Source organism: Protopterus annectens, chromosome 5.part1 (assembly GCF_019279795.1).
Source record: "Protopterus annectens isolate FY-2018-M chromosome 5.part1, PAN1.0, whole genome shotgun sequence".
NCBI classification, from domain to species: Eukaryota; Metazoa; Chordata; order Ceratodontiformes; family Protopteridae; genus Protopterus; species Protopterus annectens.
Genome location: NC_056736.1, coordinates 675,359,636 through 675,383,907, shown reverse-complemented (window position 1 = coordinate 675,383,907; position 24,272 = coordinate 675,359,636). Strand labels below are relative to the sequence as shown.

General features: G+C 39.1%; 1 protein-coding gene across 1 annotated transcript in view; it reads left to right on the top strand.

The window, feature by feature from the left end:
* Window positions 1-24,272, top strand: part of CENPJ (centromere protein J) — a 921,807-nt gene that overhangs the window by 747,004 nt on the left and 150,531 nt on the right. Inside the window, exon 13 of the mRNA XM_044072847.1 lies at window positions 13,852-13,972. Within this exon, the coding sequence (XP_043928782.1) occupies window positions 13,852-13,972 (121 nt within the window). The remainder of the gene's footprint in view (window positions 1-13,851; window positions 13,973-24,272) is intronic.

The following is a 24,272-nucleotide window of genomic DNA, read 5'->3' as shown; positions in this document are numbered from 1 at the left end:
CTTCAAATAATAAACTAAGTACAGAACACCCCCATCCCCTAGTAACTTAGAACAAACACACAAAACTATGTACATCTTCAAAACATGAAGTTTAACCCTCCAAATGGGAACAATTCCCCCAAAGTGAGGGCTGTACCTACAGGCATTATCTAACCTAAAATTAAAGTTACCCATGCTAAAAACACATTCTACAGCCTATGTTCCCACTTATACTGATTGCTAGCTGTTCTTTTCTTGTCTCTCTTCCCCTCCCAGAGATGAAAAACAGCACTGGCTCTCTTTAAATAAAACTCAGTTGTACACTGGTCTATTAACTGCATTGAAGTATTAAGGGTGCTACGGAGGTTTTTACCTATTATTTACTTCCCAGAATTTCAAACTTAATTTTTTTCACTGGACTACTTGCCATTGTACCTTTAAATTTTGCATTTCCCTCAACAAAGAATACCCAGAATTGTTTACATTAACTGCGGGCACATGGAGACAGCATATCTCCATACAAATGTACGTATGTCAGCCTCTGATTTTTGCAGTTTTATCAGCTCATTTGAGTGGCTAGGTAAAGCTTCTTTTATTTTTTCCAGCATTTTATGTTTGAATTGATACGCTCTTTCAATATTTCATTTATTTTAATTCTCTCTGAGTACATTTGGTTTATTGTCTCCTCTAAGTCACTTGGAAGACATCTCTTCAACCAAAGCTGAAGCTTGAACTGGTTTTCTTTTCTGAAGAGCTGTAGACTCATTCCCAGATAGTGTTTTCCTTTCACCTTCTGGCATCCAGGCATTGCTTTTACTAGCCAATAACTGAGTTCTTACAAAAACATTTTCAGTGGTACTCTTTTTTTTTTTTTTTTTTCTCAGTTTCTGTTTTTACACTGGGAGAACTGAAGTTATGCTGTTGATCATTGTGCAACCACCTTGAAGTCCTTTTGTGGTCAGATTTGGAGCATGCATTTGATGTGCCCCCTCAGTTAACAAATCCCTCTGTGGAACAATATTTGCACTGTCATAAAATTAATAGAGTCTCTTCCTTCCATTTTCTCTGGGTGGAATAGTAGACATCTCAGGTTTCCTCTGCATGCACTTTTTTTTAATCTGATATTCCTCAGGAGTCTCATGAAAAGCTAGCCATTTTTTTTTTCATTTCACTTGCTGATTTTTACAGTTTTATCAGTTTATCTGAATAGCAAATTAAAGCTTGTTATATTTCCTACCTTTTATTGTTTGGCTTTATATATTCTTTCAGTATCAGTGTTTTCCCTATTTTTATCTGGGTCTGAATTACTGGAAGCAGTCTCCTGTACCAAAGCTGAAACTTGAACTGTCTTTTGCTGAGGAGCTGCAAGTTTCTTCCCAGCCAGCATTTTTTCTTCTCATTTCCAACTTTCTTCTTTGCTTGCACCTAGACAGTGTAATTACTAGCCAGTAATTGAATTTGTAAACACCTTTATTGAATCATCACTTGTGACCTAGGCAAATTTACATTAATACAAAATTAATCAAATTGTATAAAATTAACATTAACGAACATTATACTTCCCATATATTCCTATATATCATATAACCTAAGCAACATTACATGAATTATACAATTCCTGTCCCCTTTTTAAACAAGAAACATCTTTATCAAACCACCACTTAAGATATAAGCAATCATACATTTATTTAAATGAAAGTGAACCACACGGACACAAGCCGTAGTTGCAAGCATTTTACATCACAAACCATACTGACATACTCCCAGTTGCAAACATTATATATCACTTATAATCGACCCAATCATTTTCACTCAAACATTTCATAGCTCATTTAAGTTCTGTCTTCTTTTAAACCTTATTCCTCCCCTGCATGTATTGTTCCCACAGTTCCCATTTTTCCTATGTAGTTTGCTCCTAACATTTTCTAAAGATCTCAATTCCAGTTGTTTTATCTATGTTACTATAGTCACTACTTCTAACGTAGTTGGTTTAGATTTTGATTTCCATTTTCCAGTAATTGCTTTTTTGGCAGCCACCATAATTAGACACAGCAAGGCCTTACCATGTCTAGGCAATTCCGATTTTGTATAATAGTTCAGAAAAATCATCTCCGTCGTCACACCAATCCACCCACCCAGCTATAACATCTACAGACTATAACACTTCATAACTGTGGTTTAAAATTGAATTGTAGCATATATGATTTCTACAGGGAATCCTTCAAGTCTGCCAACCTACTGCATTCCAAGAAAATATGTTCCCAAGTACCTCTTTCTTTCCCAACACATCTTCAACATTTGTTGTCTACCTGAGGAAAAATTCTCTGGAGTCTACTGGGGTATAAAAATATCTATGTAAACATTTCCAAGCAAAAATCCTAAATTTTCTAGATTTTGTTCCATATTTTGGAGACATACACATATCCTACCAGTGTTTCGTTGTGAATTGCTTATCCAGTCTCTATTCCCAATCCTTTTTAACCTCCTTTGATTCTTATAGTCATTATGCAATATTTTATATGCTCTTCTAACTATTCCTGTTTCAGTGGCAGCTTCTGTTCTAGAATCTACTAAAAAAACTCTACCAGTGCTGGTCTCTGGTCTTTCATTTAGGACCCCCCCCCATTTCTTTCTCTGCCTATACTTTGAGCCAGTAATTGCATTTTGTACAAATCAATAGCTTTTACTAACTTTTTTTCACTGTGGGAAAACTTTTAGCCTGTTGATTGTTGTGTAGCCATGTTGCAAATCCTTTACTGGGAAAATTGAGTGAGATAATTTCCTCTCTATATTCTGCACAGCTGTAGTCTAGAAAACCATGCCAGACAGATATAAATCCAGAAATTATAAATAATTTAAGAATGCTGTTATCAACCTACTGATAAAGACAACAACAACAGAGGGATAGAAACATAGCAAGCAGTATTATGCTTGTTGTCATAAGAAATGCAAGGATAATGTGTTATTCTGAAATGTACTAAATTAATGTTGCGATTGGCTCTTAAGTTGTAATACTATTATTGCACACTTGTTGTGGATCCTGTAACATGAAATGTATTTATGGTCTTTTGTGTGTCCACCAAGCAGTCAAGATTGTCAGGGTAGAGCCGCTGCAGTGACATAGAGATAAAGTCTTAACTACGGCCCAGCTGACTCAGGTTCAGTTAGCGGCTCAGATGACTCATGGAGCTGCAGAGAGGGATGGTGCTTGTTGGTGATGTTCCTTAAGGCGACACATGATCCAAAGTGGGGAGTTGCCATTGGATGCGAGCAACGAGCATGGGAGAGATGGGTAAAGGGAAAGTTGGTAGGGCATATAATACAAAAAATAAAAAAAATACCTGATATAAGCACAGATGGGAAAGTGCTCAGGACACCTTTAAGATCCACAACTGGCCCCAGCAACACCAGAATAAATCCAGGGGAATAGGAGGATGGCTGTAGACATGGCATGAATGTTGATCACTGGAGGATGGGCCAGTAATACTGAAGTCCAAGGGAACCAAAAAATATTAAAAATAAATGATTGTCAGGGTACATTATCTTAATGTTCCACTTTTGGAGGTTTTCAGTATTGTCCTGTAGAGCAAAAATGCAGAATCCAGTCCAATAGGCTCATAAGTACTTTCTAGGCTGTTGAGTTGTGAGGCTCTTAAGAAGCCAAGCCTTCCCATGGCAGTATTTAATCCTTGTATGTTGCACACTAATAATGCAGGTATGGGCTGAACAGGGATATGTTGGAATATTTAATTTTTTCTCTATCAGTGAAGGACAGGGATGCTAAACCAGTGATGAATTTATAATTACCCATGCTTTCATCCAAATTATGTTTGAATAGAGTTAGAGAAGTACTTTGCTTTATGGGAGTGGAACATAGTTTCATAGAAGTGATATTCTTTGAGATACAACCCTGTCCCTCTGACATGTTTCATTTATTTTGCCAAACAGATTGAGATAAGTTTATAGATACTTACTAGGCTGTTGATCTGTAAGGATCTTCTGAAGCCTAAGCTTACATTCCCATGGTAGTTTTTAGACCTTGTATTTTGTATGCAAATAACCCAGAGATAGAGTGAACAAGGATATGTTGGGACATTTACACGTTTCCCCTCTCCATGAGGGAGAGGAGTGAATTTATTGTTCTTCATTCATTTATCCAAACTATGTTTGAATGGAGTTAGAGAAGTGCTTTGCTTTATGTGTAGTGGAACAGACAGTTCCATAGAAGCAGTATTCTCTGTCATATAATCCTTACCTGCAAGATGTTCTATTTATTTTACAAAAAAGATTGAGATCCCTTGAGAGGGACAAGGCTTTGAGACAGTCTACATAGTTTTTATGATCTAGGCCCTTGAGTTTTTTTTTTTTGTGAGAAAGCATTGTGTTCATTTCAGTTGTGCCAAGTGTTTGGATAGTTACATACTGAAAGGGGCATTATATTCAGTTATCGTCCTAATAAGTGCCAAGTACAGGGGAATGATTACATCCCTGGATTGGATGTAATACCTTTAGATGTAAGAAGCATGATGAAAAAGCTTTTCGTTGCAATACTTGATATGTGGTGATCAAAGGACTGTTCTTTGTTGATATAGATTCCCTGACCCACAACTGCAAAATCAGTTTTCAGGGGTGTGTTGTCAGTGTGATAGTTAAAAAGGAGAGTCTTGCTTTCTGAAGAATAACATTGTGCAATTCTTGGCATTTAGTTTTAGTCAGTGGTTTTTGTACCAGCTATTTGCTCAGGCAGTCTTAGTGGATCTTGATATCCTCTGCAGAGTTTACGGTGGCACCAAGTCTGCAGTCATTTGCAAACTTGGTCAACCAGAAACCCTTAACATTAGTTTTGATCTCTGGGAGTTAAATGCCAAAGAGGAGTAACCCAAGGACTGAACCCTGGAGAATGCCACTAGTGACAGTTCTTTCTGAGGAAGTAGAACCACCCATCCTAACTTCCTGGGTGTTTTTTATGAGCCACTTTGTTATCCAACAAGTTCCACAGGGGATTGAAACTTAACTGACAGTTTATCTGTGATACCCAAGTGTGAGAAGGTATGAAATGCCTTTGCATGAGATCTAGATATGCAGTTTATACTGTTTTACCCTCCTCCATTGCTTCAGTAACATTTTCAAAGAAATTGACCTGGTTAAGTATGCAGGACCTGCCCTTAATGAATCCAAAATGAGTTGGATCGAGAATCTGTAGATTATCTATATCTTTATTTGTTAAATTTATAATGATCCTCTCCACAGACTTACAGATGAGATTTGCCAGACTTATGGGACTGTAATTAGCCAGGTCCATTGAAGCTCCACCTTTGTGCAAGGGAATAACTGTTGCTACCATCCTTTTATCATGCATAAAGCCTCTTTTGAGGCTGATATTGAATAGCTTTTGTAGAAGATAAGACAAGTCATGTTTCAGGCAGACCAGTATGCAGCCTAGCATGTTATCTCATCCCACATGCATGGTGTTCTTGACCTTAGATAGTGCCTTGGGAACTTGTTCATGGGAGGGTGGAGGGGAGGTGTAGGTGTTGGTATGTGATCTTAGAATATTGGAGGGGACAGGGGTGGTGAAGTTTGAACTAAATTTGTTCTCCTAGTAGATTGCCTATGCTCTGTAGGACTGAATATGTGCTGTCATTTACTGTTAGCTCTGCACAGTGCTGGGCACTGTTTCTGAGATTTTTAATATAGTTAAAGAAGGCTCTATGGTTATCCTTCGCCTGGGTGACCATTGTTGTGTCATATTTAGATTTAGTTGATTTGATCAGGGTCTGGAATTCCTTGTTTAGTTTAGTAAGAACATTTTTGGCATCTTGAGATTTAAGATTTATTTTTGTGTGCATTTTTTAAGTCTGTTCATATTTGGATCTCACTACAGGGGCTTATTTTTGAATGTTTTGATTGTATTTATTTCTGAGGCAGTCAGATGCATCTATCCAGCTATTTACATGTGCATAGAATTTGGCAGTGAAAGATTCTGCATAAGTAGTAGGGTCACTAAGATGGAAGGGGCTCTTGAATTTAGCCAAGTCATCATTTAGTTATAGTAAATTAGCCTTTGCATAATCTCTGAATACCGAGGTAATGGAGGATGTTTAAAGCTTCAGTCTTATAGTGAATTTAATTGATTTTGGTCTGTTTTGACCACTGAAAAAGTTATATTTTGTGGGGAGCAAAGTTGCTGCATATTGGTAAGGACCAAGTCTAGGATTTTATAACTCTGGTTGGGGTGCAGATTATTCAGTTGAGGGAGATTTTATTGATGAAGTTCAGAAATCTCTAGGCATGCATATTTGAGGAAGTACAAATCTCCCAGTTTATGGAGGAGTAGTTGAAGTCTTTTAGGAGAATGGTGTTTGGCTTAATACATAGGAACCCCATACTAATTGGTTAGAAGGTATGTGCCAAAGGGGACATAGTGGGGGTTTTAAAGCTAGCTATGATATGATAAGGAGTTTTATTACTAGTAAGTTGGATGTGAGGGAGTTCCAGGTCTTTATCTTGTTGAACGAGTATGGAGATGAAGGCTTCTTTTTAGAATATGGAGACACTGCCACATTTAGTACCTTCATCCAATGCGGTGGGTCTAAACGTGTGATAGACATTGAAATCTTGCACTGATGGAAAACTTTTAGTGGTTTTGAACCAGGTCTGTGCGATGATACATATACCATTGTTTTCCAGTATAAGGAGTGCTCGTAGGGGTAGAGTTTTTTGTTAAGGCCCTTAGTATTGAACAGCAGTGCCTTAAATGTTATCTGTAGTTTGTTTACTTACATTAGAAGCTTTAAAAGGCTAACATTGCTTAAAAAAGGCATGCAGACCATCCTTGAAAAAGCAGTTTTCACTATTTACTATCTTTTTCCATGCTGATATATATTGTAGTCCCTTGTAATCACACCAAAAGCTAAGCCAATATTTGAAATCAATAATCTTTTCTTCAATTTGCAGCATCATTATTGGTGATGGTAGAATACTGCTCATGGCTAGGTTAATACCAGTCACAGACACGTATTCTGTGAGCTCTTCATGTCTGTCTTCATATTGTCCATAGAAGTTCATCTCAAGTCATTTACACCCACATGTACTATGACTGTGTCATATGTGCAGTTGTAGTATAAGGACTTGAATGCTTGTATAATGTGGCAACTCCTGGCACCTGATAGCAACTGACTTTGAACCCCCTTTGCACAGCCAGGTGAGTAGTGCATTGGTGTGTCTCACTATGGAATCACTTATGACTAAGATTTCAGATTGTGTTGGTTTGTCTTGTGGGCTTTTGAACTGAGTCAGAGTGACTCTTCGATGTATGATTTGTGTTGGGCGCTGTCTCTGATGTGTGTAGTGAAATTTCTGAGGATACTCGTTTCTTGGTTTACATTTGGGAGGCCTTTGTAGTTTAATTAGGTTAATTTTAAGAGCCTCAGTATATATAGGTGTGTGTTTTTAGTGTTGGATTGTGTGGTACTGACAGCCTACTTGTTATTTGTCGTGTCTTTGTGGGAGAGCTTTGTCTCCAATAGTACTATAACTACATTTCTCATGCAATGTGTCTGCTGATTTAAATAGTAGGTGGTTGCCAGTAAACATGAGACAATTACTACATTGTTTCAGGATGCCCTTTTCAATCACGCTGGCTACAGAGCGACAGTTGGAAAATGCAAATCCATCATTCCAGGTGCTTACTAATATGGGAAAAAAGGGGGTATTGTGCCTAAGAATATGGAGTTGATTTATTGTAGAAGCCACTTACCTAAAACAAACAATGCAAGTATATACAGGGTCAGCAACTTAAGCTAGTGGGAACCAGAGCCTCTTCTCACAAATACTGAATATTTAAAAGTACAGTAAAATTTGGGGGAGTAAGTTGTATTGAGAAAATTAAGGCTGTAAATGCCTGTATCTATACAGTGCAGTCAGTCTCACCACTAATAGACAGCTTTGCACTAAACTGCCTTATTTATAACACAGAAAATAAGCAACAAAAGGCTCAGTAAAGCACACCAACCAATAGCAAGGCACATTAATTTAGCCTCCGTTGCAAGTAATGCCAACAGCTAGTGTGGTGAACCTATTCTGCCATCAAAAGAGAATAGTAAACTAATTATAGCAAAAACACATTAATTTAGCAGTAAAAACAATGCAAGCACTATCACTACTAGAATCTTAAGCAGTTTTATAAAAGGTCATTAGCCTGGTGAATACCTAAGGGGAGAGGATTCGCAAAAATGTATACTTACTGGCAACAGCCAATAAACAAGTAGAAGGGGGTGAATTGTCTTGTCAAAGTTTCATAAGGAGAAGAAGCAACAGAGATACTGGGTTTAACACCACAACTAGAACAAGGCTGGTGGATAACACAAAATTAAGACCCCAGAAGGAGCCACAGACTTCCTAAGAGGCCTATTATTCAACACCCCTTTCAAAAACATTTTCACATGAGATTGCTTTGAAAGAGGGAGATCCATGGGCAGACTTCCTAAAATGGTCGAAAAATGAACCTTAACTAAGGAGTAAGTCAAGGCTGTAGGATAGTAACTTGACACAAATACTGCAGAGCCAGAGAAACACTAGCCCTGAATGGATGCCGTTTTTTTTTTTTTCGCACCAACTAGAAAACCTTTTCCATTCACTAATATATGGTTTTCTGTTTAGCAGGTTTTCTTGCCTCCATTAATACCTGATGCACATACACAGAAAAAATGGTGGCTAAATGGTATTAAACTTTTATCATTCATGCAGTCAGTTGTGGTTGTTTGGGAATGGGATGCATCAAACATCCCTGGTCTTGTGTGAGTAAATCCAGTTTGTGAAGCAGCCTGTGGGAACTGCCCTGGCCATTTCTAAAAGAAGGAAAAGTCACTATTGCCTGTACCAAAAGGGAGTCAGCACAATGATATTTAGGAAGTCCTTCTGAATCTTCAGAATGACCCTTGATATTAGTGGAAAGAGTGGCAAAGCATTCAGGAACATCCCCGACCAAGGAAAAGAAGATACATCTGTCTTCCAGGTCTTCTTGCATGGAGTTCTGGAGCATAATTTTGCCACCTGATTGTTGTGAGTGGAGGTAAAAAGATCTGTTTGGGTTGTTCTCCATAGTTGGATCAAATGTTGGAAGACCTTCTGATTCAGTTTCCATTCATGAGGGTTTGTCCTGGTCCTGCTCTGCTTGTCTGCCACTCAATTTTGCTTTGATGGTGTGTAAGATACATGTAGCAGGAGACTGCTGAAAAGCTATAGCCCAGGCTGTGATGTCCCCCTCTGGACCAGTAATCAAGGAGCCCGAATCATCACCACTGACACCATTGAGGACGTTCACTTGGAACAAAGATAGATACGTCCATAATTTCCAGATGCAGCCCTCTGCATCAAGCACAGTTTCCCTTAAGGGAACACACACAGTCTGGCAGCTTGGTTTCCCACTCTGTCTCTCTCTCTCTCTGCTCCTCTCTCTCCAGGCCCCCAGTAAAACTCCCCACTGGCACACCTGTAGAGTTGAGTCCATCTAAGCCAAGTCCTCCACTACTCTCTCTGTGAAACCAGTGCTTTGTGTCCCTGCTGCAATTAGCTGACACACACACCTCGGAAACTCTGCCCAGACTATGAGGTAGTTACTGCCACCAGACACACCAAAGCCAGCTACTCTAAGGCTCTTACAAGGGTACCCAATTATACTGAGTGAAATTAATATTAATACAAATAGTAACGTTGACCAAACAGCAAGGCTTTCAGGAGCAGCCACATCATCACCAAATGAATCTAAGTACACTCAATGGTTAAAATATTCTTTAAAAGACCAGCCACAAAGAAAAGTTTAAATGTATTTAATAATAAATAATAAAAGAAAATGAAAATACTAAGTATCAGTTTACAATAAACACCAGAGTTTTAGTCACAGGAAATATTATAAATAACACAGGTGGATAGATTCACACGGATACAGAAAAAGAGTACTTAACTAAAGTAATGTCTTTCGGCTTTTCACGGTTAGGGGTCACCACAGCGGAACTCCAGTCTGCTAATGATTGACAGTGAATTTTTACGGTGCCGAGTTGCCAGCCCGACACCCAACCTTGAAAGAAGGCACACCCATTCACACACGCACCTACCTATATGTCTTCAAATGTCACTCGACCGCTGGGAGGACATGCGGACTCCACACAGAAGGTGCTCCAGCCGAGAATTGAACGGGAGAACCTCTTGCTATTTCCTGGCTGATCTAAACAATTACTATTCCCTGGTTACTTATTAAAGCAAGGCAAGAATGAAGTAGGTGAGGGGGTCCTTCTTTGTCAGGTTTCAAAGACAAGGTACTCTGAGACTTCTATTTCATCTGGTATTAAAACATAATTTTAGTCCTGGATTACAGAATGACATCACATACAACTGATCATCTCTGGTTTCCATACTACCACCTTTACTTGCAACTGAACCAGAATTTAGCACATATGTGTCAATAATATATATATATATATATATATATATATATATATATATATATATATATATATATATATATAGACACACACACACACACACACACACACACACACACACGCACAGCTTTGCCAAGATCTGTTGCAGCTTCTGGAAGTCATAAAACAATTTCAAACTTCCGCCATTCCAGAGTAGCAATTAGTTCACCCCCCAAGGACAATACAGAAGGCTTCTTAGTACAGACTTTGTCTTTGGCTGCACTGAGACCTGTGAGATACAATCTTTATGGCCTACCAGGTAATTTAATTTCAGACTATTTTTCAAAGTTAGCTGTACTGAGATTAACCTCTTCTCTTCTAGTATCCTCTGTTACAGTATTAATTTCAGCAGTCACCATACAGTCTTACATACATGCATATTTCTTTTCTCTTCAGCATGACATACTGTTTGTACATTTTTAACACAAGTGACTTTACAAATACATTTTTCAACACAAGCATCTGTACAAATCAGTTTGATATGCAAATGGCATATATTTTTTTTTTTACAAAACTCCAGCTAGCTGTGCTTACTCATCCACTGCCCTGCATATACTGACATAGCTGGCAATACCTCACATAGTCACACTGGCTACCATTGCTAGTATGCACAGGTAAGATCAGGCTCCCTTTGCATGTTTATGTACCATATCATTGTGGTATTGTCTACAGTCACTTTGTAGAGGTCCCAGGGATCACAGATAATTGAGAGAGTCGAAAGCATTTATAAGAGCTAACATCTCTTTCATGTTTGTGTTTTGGTCTGTTTTCATTTTTGTTACAAAGACCCTGCACTTTTATTCCTATGGTCATTGTTCCCCAAGCAAAGTCTGAGGCATCTGATGTGACTGACTGTGCTAGAGCAGGAAGGTAGAATGGAAGACCTGGATTCTGATAAATTTGGTGTCTACTCCAAAATAAAATCTCCATTTTCACAAACCCCAAATATGAAATGTAAGATGTTGAAGTTGGAACCATAAAGATTTCAGTTACCATTGTATTTTTCTCATGTGGAGTATTACAAGAGGTACCATGAGTATCACAGAGGCCACGAGACCCAGAATTCTGAGGATTCCCTTGTTGAGAAGGTAGTCTGAGTGGAAAAAGTCTTCAGTAGTTATAAATGTTGATGTGTTTTCCCCAGTGGAAGAACACTCTTTTGTACTGAGGTGTTCAAGAAATACCCCAGGAAAACAATCCTGTGAGAAGGAGTCGGACAAGACTTCTGTAAGTACTCTTGGAATCCCAACCTGTGTTAGGAGATTCCTTACCCATGTGAGAGAATCCTGACACTTTGAAAACACTCTACAAAAATAAGCAAGTAGTTTAAATAAGGAAAATATGAATACCCTGCAGTCTGTAGTAGGCTATAACAGGAGATAGAAACATTGGTCTATTTACTGCTCTAAGGGTATTCACAATGGGTAATGCAAGAGATGGTAATGTGGTGCAAGCACAGAAAACTTTGAGACATCTGAAATCTGTATATATAGGAATGTGATGCTGTGTATCTTTTAAACCTAACATCACTAGAAAGCTCAAATAGGGAATAAGGGGTAACAAACAGTGAAGAGACAGCAGTTTGAACTTTTGTCATTATCACAAACAGATTCAGAAAAGAAAGATCCAGAACTGGTCTTCAAGAATTTTCTTTCTTTGGCACTACAAACATTCTCGAATAAAACCCTCCTCCTAACTAAGGAGGAGGGACATATTCTATCTACCCTTGTGCTTGCAATGTCTGAATGACAGAAGAGAAAACAAGAATCTGGTCTATAATGTGAGGAGGAATCCCATGAAAAGGAGAGAGACTTCCACTACCATACTCTCAGGTCTCATCGGTCTAAAACCATCTGTTGCCAACCAGAGAATTGGCTTTTCATACTTTCTGGAAGGATTAAGCGACTGCCAGGGAGGGATGAGGGTTGAAAGTCCTTAACAGTCATTTAGACTAATTAGACTGCCCCTTGTTCTGGGAAGTTCATGCTTTCTTTTTGGAGCTTCACTGGCATTGCTTTTTAAATGTTTGGCTAGGACTGTTTATTTTGCTTTTTAAAGAAAAATGTAGATGGAGCAATGAGTACCTTAGCAAATTGGGAGAGGGAGGCTGAAATTTCTGAGATCCCTTGAATCAGCTTTCTTCTCCCTGTACGCTTTTTAATGATCTCTGCAGCGGGAGGTCCAAAAACTAGTTCTCTATCCAAGGGAGACTTCTAAAATGACATGTTTGATATCCTCTGGCAAGTTCTGAGAACACAGACAAACTTCTTTGTAACAGTTAACAGTGGCAGCAGCCCTGGAGGTGGCATCAGGAGAATCATGTGCACATTTCAAACCGTGGGTAGTCACTGGGTACACAGAAGAAACCATGTTATACAAAGCAAGAGGAAACCGATAATATATTTCTCATATTCTTAAAAGAAACGAGCATGAAATTCAATATATTGGCTTTGACAGTTGAGAAATCTAACAACAAGTATTGCAGAAGAATAGACTCCCTCCACTAAAATCTATCTAAAACCTTTCCATCCTTGTCGGAAGGAGAGGGATTAGTATTAACCAAATATTTAACAGTAGCTGGTTTCACTAAAGCAACAGCTGTTGGGTATGAGCTGTGATGAATGTATAAAAACTTAAAACACTGAGGTACTTTATATAGTCTATATGCTTTTTTTTTTGGGGGGGGGTGCAACAGGCTGTTGACAAAACATCCTTCACAGCAGAAACAACAGGAGGAATAAGATTACATTTTGAAAAGAAAAATAGTTTAAAGTTGCTTTTTACTTTAGTGGAAAAAGTTGTTAAAACTACTACTTCTTTTTAAAAGTGTTCAAAAATCACATGACGGTCACTAAAAGCCCTTTCTCCTTAAAAAACTTAAGTTTTATCGATAAAATAATTTTTGTCATAAAAAATGAAGTGGAAGGTCCCCCCCTTCCCGAAGGGAACTTATCTGCCCAACATTGGAACCGTGTTAGCTGATAGTTGATTCTCAAAAACCCCAAGAGGAGCTCTTCCTTCAGTGACAAGAAACTCCGAAGGGCTTGTCATGTAAACCTATTCAGCTCAGCTCAAGCTGAGTAGTGATATGGGTGTGTGGAAGGTGCCCTGTAAACATTAGAAGCTGGCCGGCTGTTGTATCCTTAGCCGAATATAACCCATATAACTTGGTCTGTTGAAGCAGTGATCCTTATGAAGAACATCTTGTATTTCCTTAAAATTAAAAATACCTTTGGAAGTGAAGATTGTAAGGGAATACTTTCGTATGTTAAATGTTTCTGCTGCTTCCTTTTTCACCCCGTATTTTTAAAATTAGAGAACATGTTGGTGTATGTGTTATTTTAGGCTGCAGTTCACGGTCATGAAGTAAAACTATTGATTTACTTTACAGAAAAACATTATCCTGATGGTCGAAAAGAAATTACTTTTCCTGATCAGACAATCAAGAATTTATATACAGATGGGAGAGAAGAAAGCATCTTCCCAGATGGTACAATTGTACACATTAACATGTAAGTATTTTTCAAGTAAGATTATTCAGATCTGTAGTAACAGTATCGTTACGTACTCTGTACATATTACATGGTATATGGCTCATGGTAGTGATATTTGCTGTTTTCTTGGTGACATAATTCTTCCACGACAGTGGAATAGGGAAGGGTATGCTTGCTATTCAGATGTCTGTCAGCAAGTGTGTTTGTAGTAAGAAATTAGCACCTAAAGATTACCATACCCAGTGTTTATGTTTCTGACCTGATAATTAATTATAATCTTGTAAAGTCTGTTTAAAATTTAAAAAGGCTACCAAACTAAAATGTTAGAAAGCACTGTAATCATGCTTAAGAAGTTCTTAAAATCTCCTGAGAGAAAATTAAATGAAAACAAGATAAGACAGAAAGAGACAGCAAGAGAAAGACTGGAAAGAAACAATACAGAAGTCAGAAAAGTATGAAAAATACCGAAAGGTACCTTTAGGTTCTGTTAAGTAATTGTAAAGCCACCAAGAGTTCAAAGGTTGGGGGCATTTCCAGTTTGAGGGTACCCAAAAGAAGATGGCAAAAGAGGTCAACAAAGGTCATGAACATGAACCACTGAAAACCATACCACAGACACTAAAGATCAAAACAGCACCTGTATGGGTACCTATGTTGAAGCAATCTAGAATCATTTTAGAAGGACAAGAGATGGTTGATCTGAAGTGCATAATAATAGTTAAGAAAAAAATGATGCTACAGCAAGAGACATTTTTAGAGAGTGGTACCAGCACTCATATTTTGCTTACAGCGTCATCTGACTACAAGCTGGCTGTTTGGAAATAATTTAACATTGTCCAGATAACAACCAGGCAACAGCAGACCATGTCAGATCAACATATGTCTACCTTTAAAAATGGAAAAAAATCTAATCCAGTATTGTTACCAGTGAATGTCCAAATGGTTAAAGAAAATAAAAGAACCCCTTTATCCTCCAAGAAAGAGATGAGGTTTTTACCTGGAACAGACGGAGTCCCCACAGTACCTTGACTCAGACCATGAAAGCATGTCCTCCCAGTTTTTAGCTACCTCTAGAGGACATTACATTCACAGAGACCATTAACTTTGAGGTATTTTTTTTTTGATTGGACATCAAATGGTCCTTTTTCATCCAAGAAGCTCAATGTGTAGATAAGAATGTCTCTCTCAAAGTGGACAGTTGCCCTTGTCGTCTATCATTTAGTCATGTGATCAAAGCAAACAGTCTGTACCAAGATACTCTGCCACCATTATCCAAGAGAGCAGACTAACATTATAAAAACTTCAAAGGAGCTTAACAATAACCACAAGGCAGACCTTTCCACAGTTTCTGTTCTTATTCCAGGAAGTCCAAATCAGTGACCACTTTGTTTTTTTTACAGTGAATTGAGGTTGTTGGACAGATGTGGCAAAAAGTATATTTCTCTGAAAGCTATGACATAAAAGTTCTGAACTGTTTAGCACATATTATATGAACTATGTTTTGAGTTAAATACAGGAGGCACTAAAGGTACTCCTTAGTAGTGATGAGAAAGACAGAGCAAAAAAAACATAATGTGCCAATTGACAAGGTGGGGGGGCACTTTACAGTGTGCATATGATATTGTGAATGCCACATCTGAATTGCCTTCTAAGGTGGTATTTTGAGAAGGTAAGTCTGACTGAGGAGTGAAGGAAGCTTTTCCTCAGGATGATGAAGCAGGTGGTAGAGGTCATAGTCACTCAGGACTTTCTGTTCTGTTAACCATCTAACAACATTATTACTGACCTGGGGGGGGGGGGAAGAGTAACAATTTGACCATTTGAAGAAATGTACCATGCTCTGTCTCATTTTTCAGAGAAATTACCCACCTATCAAGCAATCCCATGACCTTGAGTAATATAGAGGAAAGCAGTTTCCAGCTCCATGAAGTTGTGGTGGAAAGGGAAACGGCAGCTGAGGTTTGCCAAATGGAATGCATGCTTCCCTCCCCCATTCTTCCCAGTACTCCTGAGCAATAAAAGGAATGGATATCGTGAATGCCCCACTGTGCAATCATTTTAATAAGTCTATTATTTTCAGTACTGGAAGAGTGTTACATTAGTGAAAGAGGAGGCAGGTAAAATAACTGGTCTTTGACAATGCAGTTATTTTGACAAGTATTTGGATTTGATTGCAAGTTGAGACTTAATGAAAATATATCCATTGTTCCAGTTTTAAACCATACGGTATTCTTAGTTAATTTTGATTGGATTGTGTTTGATCTTATGATATGTTTATGCTTTTTAAGGAGGGGTTGTGTGTGAAACGTTTATTCTGAGGAAGTCTAGTAGTGAAAGACAAAAGCAGTTAGATAGTTCTGTGAAACATAGACTTGATTTTTTATTTTATTAGTTTGTGATTATCTGGTTTTTGGATACAGTCACTACATGCATTTTTCTTTAAATAACTTGGCATACTTTTCCCCTCAAACTAGATATCTGATGATGTTCTTCCTTTCATTACTGTTGCAGTGTTACTAATGAAAGGGATGTCCTGCCTAGCATAGCCATATATCTGGCCAGCATACCAAAGCCTAGGTGAACTCCTGTCACACCAAATGTCTGACATCTATCCTAAGCACTGGAAGGCTTGGAAGTAGGGACTTACAGGTACAAACAACCTCAGAACTTTCTTGCCTCAAGCACAAACACTAAACCTGTGTTTCACCTTCGATGTGTCAGATGTATGGTCTGTGCCAGCTCCATTGGGCAGATAAGTATCCCCACTGGGGAATCTTCCTCTTTCTTTCTTATTTTTACAGAATACATCCATACATATTAGGGTCTGGATAAGAAGATCGAAGTTTTAAAACTTCGAATCTGATATGGTCAACACCATATGATCAAAGTTTTGAAACTTCAAATCTTTTAACGGAGATCTCCATACAGCATGGAAAGGGAAGATTTCCCTTTTCTGCACTGTAGTGCGATCTCAGAGTTGGTATATTTAAGTAGCAGGGGGTGTGGGTGGGGGGTGCAGAGGGGCTTGCCCCCCTCCTGCTTAGAGCATTTAAATGGTTTATTTTTATAGGTTGTTGTGTTTTATTACATTTTCGATGTTTCAAAACTTCGATTATATGGTGTCGACCATATCAGATTCAAAGTTTTGAAACTTCGATCATGTAATATAAACCCACATATTGTGTGTGTGTGTGTGTGTGTGTGTGTGTGTGTGTGTGTGTGTGTGTGTGTGTGTGTGTGTGTGTGTGTGTGTGTGTCTATATATATATATTTGACTGGGAGGTAAATTCCTTATAGGGACACTCAAACTAAATGCTTATTTTTTGTAGGATGCAGTTATAATTGTTAAGCGTGTCTTGTTTGTCAGTCATTTCTTCTTAAAACCCTAAGGAGCCATCTGTGTTCTCTAAAAATTTATCTTAAGAACCAAAGGCTAAAAGAGCTTGCACTAGGAATGATGGCTCTTGAAGCTTCCCATTTGTATGTCCCTTTCCATCCTTAAAAGAAGCTAAAGAAATACAAGAAATACAAGTCCAAAGTGGTTGGACAGGACACTTCCCCTGTGCCTCTTGATGAATCATTTGATTATCCAAGTTTCTTGGCTTCTCCTGCTGTGATGAACCCATTGGTGGCCAGCAAGATGCAGCCCTTTAGTACATCCAGCTCAAATGATTAGATGTCCACTTTGGCTGTGAAGGGAGAACCACTGCTGATGATTTCTGAGGAACATGAAGATATTCCACAGATAGCAGTTAAAGACCCAGTAACCTTATCAAGGTATGTCAGGGGTCAGACCCCCCATGTTTGTGCAAGCTCATGTTCCTCCAAAAAAGAAGCAAAAGAACAAACATACCCCTCCTTTTCATCAACAGCAGCTGACCTACTCCCCAGCTGTTTCTTGAAACTCACAGCATTTGCTATTGCTATCCCAATCTCCACTCTCATAAACAGATCAGTTGTTGAAAACTATGTGCCCAAACTCTGGAAAATATCCTATGTTACACCCATACACAAAGGTGGGACCTCCACTGAACTTAATAACTACAGACCCATTGCTCTACTCTCCCCTTTGGCCAAAATCTTAGAAAAATACATCCATACCCAGGTGCTAAAAATATTTCCTAGACAGCAATATCCTGGCACTTACTCAGCATGGTTTCAGACCTGCCTATAGTACCACTACAGCCCTCCTCTGCTTCACAGACACAGTAAACCGTCTCAAAAACTAAGGCCTGCAGATGTCAACTCTTCCTTTGGATATGTCCAAAGCATTTGACACAGTCTCGCACCAAATCCTGCTAAACAAACTAAACCATTATCACCTATCAAATTCCACTCTTACCTGGTTCCAAAGCTACTTAACTGACAGGTGCCAAGCTGTGAAATGGGAAAATTCTCTCTCTCCTCAGCTACCCATAACTATAGGAGTCCCACAGGGTTCTATCTTAGGACCACCACTATTCACCATCTTCACAAATGAGTATGCATCTATCATTCAGTATGCAGATGATACTACCTTAATCTATGCTGCACAAAACATTCCCACCCTCCTGCAAACAACTCAGCTAGCATTCTCTGATGTTGAAAACTACTTTACCAAAGCCCAACTTATCCTCAATCCAAAGAAAACTCAGCTTATGATTATAACCAGTTCTAACAAAAACACTGATAACAGTCAATTCACTATCTACTCCATAAATGCTACTCCAGTCGCTCCAGTGGCACAGGCTAAGCTATTGGGAATAACCATAGACTCGCACCTAAAATTTGATAGTCATCTCAACTTAACTATTAAAAAAGTACATGGCAAACTGGGATCACTCTACCGTATCAAACCATTTCTTACCAACAACACAAGATCAGCCATTGCTCGCTCCCAACTTCTATCCACACTACTCTAAGAATCTCCCATTCTGACTAATCTCAACAAAACTGAACTAAGCAAAATGGAAGCCTGCTATAACAGAATTGCCCGCTTTGCTGCAAATTGCTCATATAGAACTCATCACTGTACTGCTTTGCGACCGCTCCACTGGCTTGAACTGCCCAACCTCCTAACCTCCAATCAGCTCTGCCTCTGTCATTCTATGTATTACCGCCCCAATAAGTGTCCTGCCCTCAAGAACCTAGTACAACATCACTCAGCCGAAAGGCCTCTTAGATCAAACTACTACTAGAAGTCAACAACAGCTACAATAGCTTTGGAGACGCACTATATAGTAGTTCAGTGGCTAAAAAATGGAACTGTCTCCCCACTAATATACAAAACACATCGTCCAAAGCCTCCTTTAAAAACCTCATTAGGCAACATCTCAAGCAAATATGGCAGTGCCATGATTGCTCCCCAGGCTAGTGAAAGTGGATAAGGCACACATACTAAATCTAGAGTATTTGATAATAGTTTTCACTCTTACTCACAAACACTGGCTAATGTACAATGTATGTACTGTACCTGTGTACTATGTACGTATTCTACCTATGTTCCAAATTTCAGCTGTACACCACAAATCTATTAATTACCTTTATTTCTAAATTAATATTTTCTTGTTTGTTCTCTCCACTGTAACTGTTGATGTGCTGCATACCACTGTAAAAACATGTCTATTGTAATTTATGTGTATACTGAGCATGTCTAAATATCTAAATGTATCTGTAATTTTTCTCTGTGGAGCTTTTCTCCCCGGGCCTCTGCTGAAAAAGTGCCTTTTCGGCTCAGTCAGACACCCCCGGTTAAGAAATGTAAAATAAAAAATAAATAAATTCTCCCACCATCAGAGACCATCAGAAGGAGTGGTATGAGTTTTCTTTGGGGTTCTTTAAAGCTATTATGTCCCTTCAGCCCCCTTAGTTCTTTTCTTATGTTCCTTTTATTCTTCTTCTCCACAAAGGAAAGGCAGAGGCCCTTCTTTTGAGGAAGAAGATTCAGACTCTGAAGGAGATTCTTTGGCTTACTGTTCTCAGATGCATTATTCTGTGAGTTTTGAATCTTTGGAGGATGACGTTATGTCTCCAAATTCTCCCTTATAGAAACTTTAATTTAGTGATACAGTTTTAAAGATGATGCAGCACTTATAAGTGAGAAGGCAAACTGGTGTCAGATGTGTAAAAATGTATTATGATGTTTTAAATATGGGATCCCAAACCCTTCAGCCATTCCTCCAATTATGGAAACATTACAGAATATATTTGCATCTACTTTCCTTAATCCAGAGTTGCAGCCCCTTGCTCCTAAGAACTCTGACAGATACTATACATGGTTCCTGATTCCCATGGATGTCTTTATAAAAATCTTTCTTCTGACCCTGCTGTCATTTCCCTGGAATTTGACAAACCTTCTAAGCTGCTGCCATATTTCTAACGCTTTGCTTATTGCCAAAGATAGCAGAGCTATTGATATGCAAGGAAAGAATGTTTTACACTTCTCCTACTCTCTCTTTCCAGACCATCAATTATCAGACTATTATAAGATACCTTATGTATTTTGGGAGTTCTTGATAACTTTGTCAGGTATGTCTGATTCAGAGAGTAAAACTTCAGCTCTTACTATTCTAATGCAGTTTTGACTCAGTTGAGGATCTTCCGCAGAAGTTGCTACTAGTTTGGGTTTAGAGGATTCTCTTGGCATTAGATTACAGTCCCTTCTAGAGGATGTTAAATCCAAATGTTTAGATATCCCCCATGAATGGGATAATTTATTTGATCCTGATGCAGCTGATATTTTCAAGAGTTTGCCAGGTAGAGGTAAGCTTATGTAGGATTTTAAGCAGATTTTCTTTTTCCCCTCCTTAAACTTTAATGGACTATCCTTCCAGAGCTGGTCTCTTTTTACGTAAGGAACAAATGCCCCAGCAAATGTGAGAGATGTTTACTGAAAAATAAGTTTCAGGATAAATCAGTAATTCAAAGGATCAACATCCACATTTCCTAACAACCCAGATTCCTTATGACTGTCCTTCCTTGCCCCCCATTCCTCCTTTCCAGAAAAGGAGATGGTGATAGGACTTACAAAAAACACATTACAAAGGATTAGTCCAGATAAAATCTCTTTAGCTACCGGATCTAGGTGACTCTCTCTATGATAACCTCCCTGTGGGAGGAATAAAGATGCCTTGTTGAAGTTTCAAGTAGTTTATTCATTTAAGTAGGTATGTTCTTACATTACATTCAACAGGTCAGTTATTTAAAGGTAGTTATAGACAATGGTGACAGGGTCCAGGGGAGGTGACTGGAGGAAAATCTGGGATTCGAAAAAACAAGGAACCAATCCCAAAGCTTAGAGGTTAGTCCTTTATTTGACTATTCCTAAAAGACTCATTAGGGTTTACTGGCTCAACACCCTGTAGAACCTCATTCTTAGTTGAAAGATTTTTATTTCTAACAAACAAAGCATGACAATACACCATGAGCTACCAATATAGAACCATATTTAAGAAAACACTTTCACAAGAGGCTCATCAAATCCAACTGAGTGGTTTACTTTTTGATAATTGAAACTGCCTGCTTTTTTGAGTCTGTCACTAGACTTTATTAGCCTTTTTTGTGTCTGCCTTTGTGGGGCTCATATTCCCTGGAGCAAATTATGAAAGCTTTATTACAGAATGTTTTCCAATCTGACCTGCCCTTATCAGTGCTTGTATCACATGTAATATGAGAGGCTTTGTCCACTTTTACAGGGTTCATATCTCCTGAAATACATTATGAAAGATTAATCTTCTCTTGTATAGCAAAAAATGTTATAGTGCCTGCTTATAAGAGGTTGATATGCATGATTAATGTGACCAGTCCCCATTCTTCCTGATGAAGACAGACCCTTTTATATGCAGTCGAAGTAGTCACTTAGAGCTACACTAGGTGACTTCCATTTTTTTAAACAATGCATGCAGCCATAGAAATAGCTTACAGTGGAAAGAAGTCATATTGCTCATTTTTACAGAGCTCATGGATGTGCACAAGTAGGAAGAAAAATGTAAGTAAAGTTGTAGACCTCAGAACATTTAGGATGCTCTTTGTGTTTCACTGTTGCAGTCATCTCATTTGGGTTACCTGCTTGCAGTAGCCCTCAGTCGGCCTGATTATCAAAGTCTTGGGTCCTGCGTTGGTGGTTGTTTCATATTCCATGACGTCAGGTAGTCAGGGGTATAAAGCATGCAGCCGACGCCATTACATTAGTCTTTCTTGCCGTGCGGTGCCCGAAGCAGAAGCAGTTTGCAAGTGCCGGTTGGCTGACTCCTGAAATTTTCATTTTCGAGTTTCAGAACTGAAGTCTTCAACTAAAGCTAAGTACCCCATTGGGAAATCTTTTTCTTGCTCTAAACTGATGTCAGTGTGTGTGTGTGTGTGTGTGTGTGTGTGTGTGTGTGTGTGTGTGTGTGTGTGTGTGTGTGTGTGTGTGTGTGTGTCTTTCGGCTTTTCCCGGTTAGGGATCGCCACAGCGGAACTCCGGTCCGCTAATGATTGGCAGTAGATTTTTACATACTGGCTTGCTGGGCCTAACGTGCAACCTTCAAAGAAGGAACGCCCATTCACGCATGTCGCTACACAGAAGCCGCTCTGAGAATCGAACGGGCAACGTCTAACTGTGAGGCAACAACGCTACTGCAGCACCACCACCGCAGTCAAGTCAATAATTCTATTTCTTGTGGAAAGCAAATACCTCATAAAGATTTTCATTCATACTGTATTCCTTGCCTAGGCCCTGACCTGGACGTACCTCACTGTCGGTTTTGTGCCTTATTTAAATAATGAACTATTCGTCGTCGGTATATTTACGCTTCTAAATATTTTGGTACTCTGTTCAGTTATCCAGATATGGTTTTGGTAAGCCACCCGACTACCGACATTCCAAAAAAATGCAAAAATAAAGACAGAGACAGGCCGCCTAGGTCCACAGCTGTTGACAACATTTCTCCTAAGCTAGTCATCAGTTCGCCGGTACTCAGTGAGGTGCTTTCGCAGCCCCTGATACCCGCTACTTCAGATTCGCAGGCCTCTACTGAGACCCATTTGGAGTCCGGTATGCTGCGAGATGCTTCAACTGTAAAACCTGCAGCTGTCTCTTCCTTGGATGTGTCCAGAGCCACTGTGCAGGCCTACTGAATTGCATATTAAACAGACACCATCTTCTTCTTCAAGGCCTAAAACTCGATCTATGCCTAGAAAACCGACACCCAGACCACATGGTCAGGCCTCTATGCCTAAAAACAAATGATAAGAATGGCTGAAGACCTTATTACTTGAATCGGGGGAAGCCAACCTCCCCCTCTAAGAGACCTAAGACTGAATTTGGTTATGATTCTTCTGATCAGGATTCTGAAATTTCTGTTTCTTCCGATGACCAGGATTTACCCTTATCTACCTATGAGGATTCTGATGCAGAGGACTCTATTCCCTCTGCTTCCCCTTCACAGGTAAAACCTTGCATACTCTTAGGAAGCATTTTCACTGGGAAAGCCAGGATTACTCTGATTCTAAAAAGAGGCTTAGGGATTTCTTAATCCTGCCACAACACAGGTCCTTAGCTAACGCCCTGTACCAGACATTATTGATGATGCCTTTTCGGAGTCCAGCTTGGACCCTGACTCCTTACCTCCTGCTCCCAGAAAATCAGATGGATATTACAGGGTTCCTGACTCTCTCAGGTTCCTCTTTAAAAATCCTACTGTGGATCCTGAGACCATTTCACAGGGACCCAAGGGCATACAGGCTACTACTGCCAAAAATTCTACCCCCTTTGATAGAGATTCCAGGGCGCTGGATAGATGGGTTAAGAAGGTATACACTTCTGCAACCTTGGCTATTAGGGCCTTAAACTGCCAGTTTCATATGTTAAAGTATCAGCAGCATATTATTGGATTGCTTAAACAGAAAATGATGTTGATTCCTCACTGTGCTGAAAATAAGGATTTGCAGGATTTAATGCATTCTGATGAACAAGTTGTGAAACATACTTTGCAGTGTGGTTTTGATTCACTAGAGGCCTCTTGCAGGGCTGCTGTTACTGGGTCTGTACTTAGAAGGCATGCTTGGCTTAAAGAGCAATCTTTGCCAGATCATGTTAAAGATAAATTGTTGGATGCTCCCTTAAACCAAGACCGCCTGTTTGGCAACAAAGCAGAAGTAGTACTTAAAAAGATGGAAGAAAAAGCTAAATCTATGCAAACTGTTAGATTTCCTGCAAGTGCAGCCTCCAAGATTTAGTAGGCATTGGCCCTCTAAGAATTGGTCCTTTCCTGCCTCTTCAAGGCCTTCTCTGTCCAAACCCAGAACCAGCAGAGCACTCAGGCTTCAGTCCCAAGGTATGCACAGGACTAAGCAGTGG